Source organism: Poecilia reticulata, unplaced genomic scaffold, assembly GCF_000633615.1.
Source record: "Poecilia reticulata strain Guanapo unplaced genomic scaffold, Guppy_female_1.0+MT scaffold_256, whole genome shotgun sequence".
Taxonomy (NCBI): Eukaryota; Metazoa; Chordata; class Actinopteri; order Cyprinodontiformes; family Poeciliidae; genus Poecilia; species Poecilia reticulata.
This window is the reverse complement of record NW_007615040.1, coordinates 93,922-97,656: the sequence shown is the minus strand read 5'-3', so window position 1 is coordinate 97,656 and position 3,735 is coordinate 93,922. Positions and strand designations below refer to the sequence as shown.

Below are 3,735 nucleotides of genomic sequence, written 5' to 3'. Positions count from 1 at the left end.
ACATTGCTTGAGAGTCAGGAAGCAGAGAGAGCTTCAGAAAGACCTGGAAAAAGCTGATACATTTTATGCCCATGAAAAAATGAAGCAATGCACTTWGTCAGAATGGCCTCTATGCATAGACTCCACCAATGAAGAAAAATCATGTTGAACCTTGCTGCAGAACATTTAAACACGCCTCTAAAGTAGTAATCTTGRGATGAGTAATCACATCTCAATGTGCTCCTGAATAAGGCAGGTTAGGTTGCTTACCAGTATATGAATACATGAATGTTTGTAAGTGTCTCCTATTTGCAAATGTGTAGGTTTGTGATTTGTGGCCAAGTAATTTGGTGTGACATATGGGGAACCCACAAGAATCATTGTTAGGTCCTTTACAACTTAGCCTGCATATTAATGATGTCTATTAGTGATCATTAATTAATAGAGATCATCTAGTACAGCAGCTGTTGTCCTAAAAATGGACACTAATCATATGGATATGTAATTTAAGTCTTCAAAGAATTGGAGGTAATTYATCACCAACCTGATGCATAGGACGCATGTAGATAATACGGTTTCTCTCAGGTGGCATTCTTAGTATCTGATCCAGAACCTGGTCCATGTCAAGCTTCTTACATTGAGCAAAGTCAAATCTATTGACTATGGGGGCCCTTTCTATTTTCAACTGCTTCAAAACACGACATCTAGTGGCTGCAAAGAGAGGAAAGCACACGAGAGATCATATGTACATAAGAAGACATCAATGGACTCATTTCTATACAAATATAAACATGAAAAWGTTCATCAAAGATACAAAGATTGCATTATGTGGTTAATAAACAGACATTTAAGCTCTTTCATAATTAAAAAAGATCACCATTTTTCACACACAGATGCAAAATAATTTACAAAATAATTAGGTTAGGGGTGTAAAATATCTCTGTAATATATGCAATTTGCATATCACAACAGCCTTCTTAGACTGCAATAAATGGTATTTAAAGTGAAACTTACCCTCAAATCAACCTTTTTTATTGCTGATAAACTGTGTAAATAGGTTATTTATGTTTTTGCACAAATGACATTTTCATGTAATTCTTTTAGTTTGGCATTATTTTGCTTAACTGCAAAAGACTGGTAACCTGTCCAGGGTGTGCCCTGCCTCTTGCCCGTTGACAGTTAGAGATGCCACCAGCTGCAGCCCCACTATAGGGATAAGCGTGTAAGATGAATGGATGGATATTCTGCATAAAACTAGGGGTGCACCGATTGCACTTTTCTGGCTGATCGGCGATTACAATCTTTTAAAAAGCCTAACATACCGATTCCAATTTCTATACAAATGGTAAAAGTAAATGAAGCAGCATCAGGGTTAGGCTGTTTTTTGGCTGTTTTTTTGTCTGAAATGTTGCTTTTTATCAATAAAGTTGCTGAATTGGCAACAACAGGGTGATTATTGTTAACTGTAAATGTGCAGACATGACCTGGTCGGCCGGTTTGTCAGTCAAACATCTCTCACAGGAGAAAAGAAAAGCACAGTGGTTGATTTTTAGACCTTTGCTGATGATGATAACATCGGTGGATAAGATTGGCTTCACGTGTAAAAATCGGCCGATCATGCCAAAATTAAGGAAATCGGCTGGCCGATAAATCGGTACACCCCTACCAAAAACCGTCTCACTGCTGGCCTCCTGGGTCAAACAGTTATAGCGTTACTCAGCTTTACATGTATGATTTATTTGCAATGTGTACACAGAGTAGAATGGGTCTGCTATGCTCTGGCTATTGGTGAAAGTATGGTGTTGAACCTATGACTGTGTGAGACTGACTGCAGTGCTTAGAAAGCAAGATGACGGAGAAGCTAATGGTGGCTAAAGGCTGCTCAGACTGCCTGCTGCAGAGCGTTGTTGCATAAACATCTCCAAAAAAGTCACTAGAGTTTGACAAATCAATAAAGTGGATAAGTTTACAACAGTGCTTCTTTAGTCTGAGACAGATACAGCTCAGTCTATCACTTGATCTAGATGACATTAATTTTACTATCAAAGTCTATAAAATGCAGTTAAAAGCCTTCAGCTGATCCAAAATGCTGCAGCAAGAGGTAATATTTCTTCTATTCTAGCTTCCTTTCATTTACTTCCTCTTAAAAGTAGAATAGAATTGAAAATTCTCCTTCCMTCTGATGAGGCATTATGCAAAATGTCCTATTTTTGAGCTTTATAGAGACACCGTTGAGAGTGTGCTTAGCAGCAGTATCTCTCTGTGGCATGACAGCAGCKGGGAGAGTGGTGAGGTCAGCTGGAAGAATGATTGGGATCACGCTGCCACCCATTGGGGACCTAGCAAAGCAACGCTACCTGTTGAAACAGGTAGAGGCATACTTGGCAACAAGGATCRCCAAGTATGCCTCTCACCCGTCATGAACCGTTCTCTGTCCTGCCGTCAGGCAGAAGATACCGCAGCCTGACATGCAGACAGGTTCTACCCAACTGTTGTCAGATTTTTGAATCACTYCAAATAATCCAAGACTATATTATTATTTGATCGATTTTTGATTGTTTTGTACATATTGTTCCTGATACATCTCTTACATAAATTGCAACGTTTGCACTATTTATACAGCCTCCTCTTTTTTGATCTGGTTCTTATTCTATTTTATTCTGTATTATTCCTTTATTCTTCTTTCATATTCTTTTATAGTTTATTTAGTTGGTTTCTCTATGCATCACTATTTTGTTCTGCAGTACACATTTGATGCTACGTTGAATGAAAATAAAGARCCTGAATCTGAATATTCCTTGTACTGAAAGCATCACAGCAGCATCAGAATAAAAAGCAGCAGAGTTGTGTTTTCTTATTCAACATGGTGGAGTGTATTCCAACTACAGAGGGCTCACACTCCTAAACCCCCCTGGTAAGGTTGTTGAGCGGAGGGTCTGTCAGATAGCTGAACACTGAACCAGCTGAGGAAATTTAATTTAACATTGATAAAAAGTAAAGTAATTTGTTGCCAAGAGTTAAGACTAATTACGTTTTTMTTTAAGATTGCCAAATGATAATCAATTTGAGACATAAGCATCAGTGTCGTCTTAATTACCATGAATGAACATCATTTTGGGACAGTCTTTGAGGACCAGGTCCGTGATTCCACAGTTGGTCAGAGTGATGCCCACCAGATTCTTACTCTTCAGAGACAAAACCTGTCCAAGTAAAAAATATGTCAAAAATGAATAAAATTCATATCCACGCTAATTATTCCTCAAATACACATTATTCTAAGTAGAAACTCAAATTAGACAGAAAACAATACACTGCTCAAAAACAGAAGGGACACTACAATTACACATCCTAGATCCAAATGAGTGGGATATTCAAAAATCTTTGTTACATGGTGGAATGCTTTGAGAACAACATAAAAATAATCAATATAAATTCAAATTAATAACCCATGTCTAAACKTTTTGCTTATGAAATTTCCATCAGGTATACATTAGGCATTGTGAACTAGTTAAATAATAGGTCTATCAACTCAAATGGATAGGCCATTTGAGTTCTCACCCATAGTGATTTATTCAACTAAAAACAGCAAATCAGTSAAGCTTCCTTTGTGTGTATTCACTTGTATATGATCATCCTCAGTGACTGGGTCAGAGGTGCTGGTTGATTTGTCAGCCATCCGTTTCCTCCTTACTGCTACTCGAGGCCTGGCTTTTGAAAGATCTACAAAAGGGAAACATAGTATATACATTAGCCAAA

General features: G+C 37.8%; 1 protein-coding gene across 6 annotated transcripts in view; it reads right to left on the bottom strand.

Moving 5' to 3' along the window:
• The window catches only part of fbxo38 (F-box protein 38), a 65,517-nt gene that overhangs the window by 7,558 nt on the left and 54,224 nt on the right, over positions 1-3,735 (bottom strand). For 5 of the 6 annotated variants that reach the window (XM_008402763.2, XM_008402765.2, XM_017303389.1 and 2 more), the window contains 3 exons: positions 3,599-3,699; positions 3,077-3,179; positions 524-690 (listed from right to left, as the gene is read on the bottom strand). In XM_008402763.2, the coding sequence (XP_008400985.1) occupies positions 524-690; positions 3,077-3,179; positions 3,599-3,699 (371 nt within the window). Of the gene's footprint in view, positions 1-523; positions 691-3,068; positions 3,180-3,598; positions 3,700-3,735 lie in introns of those variants that run through there. The other variant, XM_017303390.1, reaches the window with a different exon arrangement.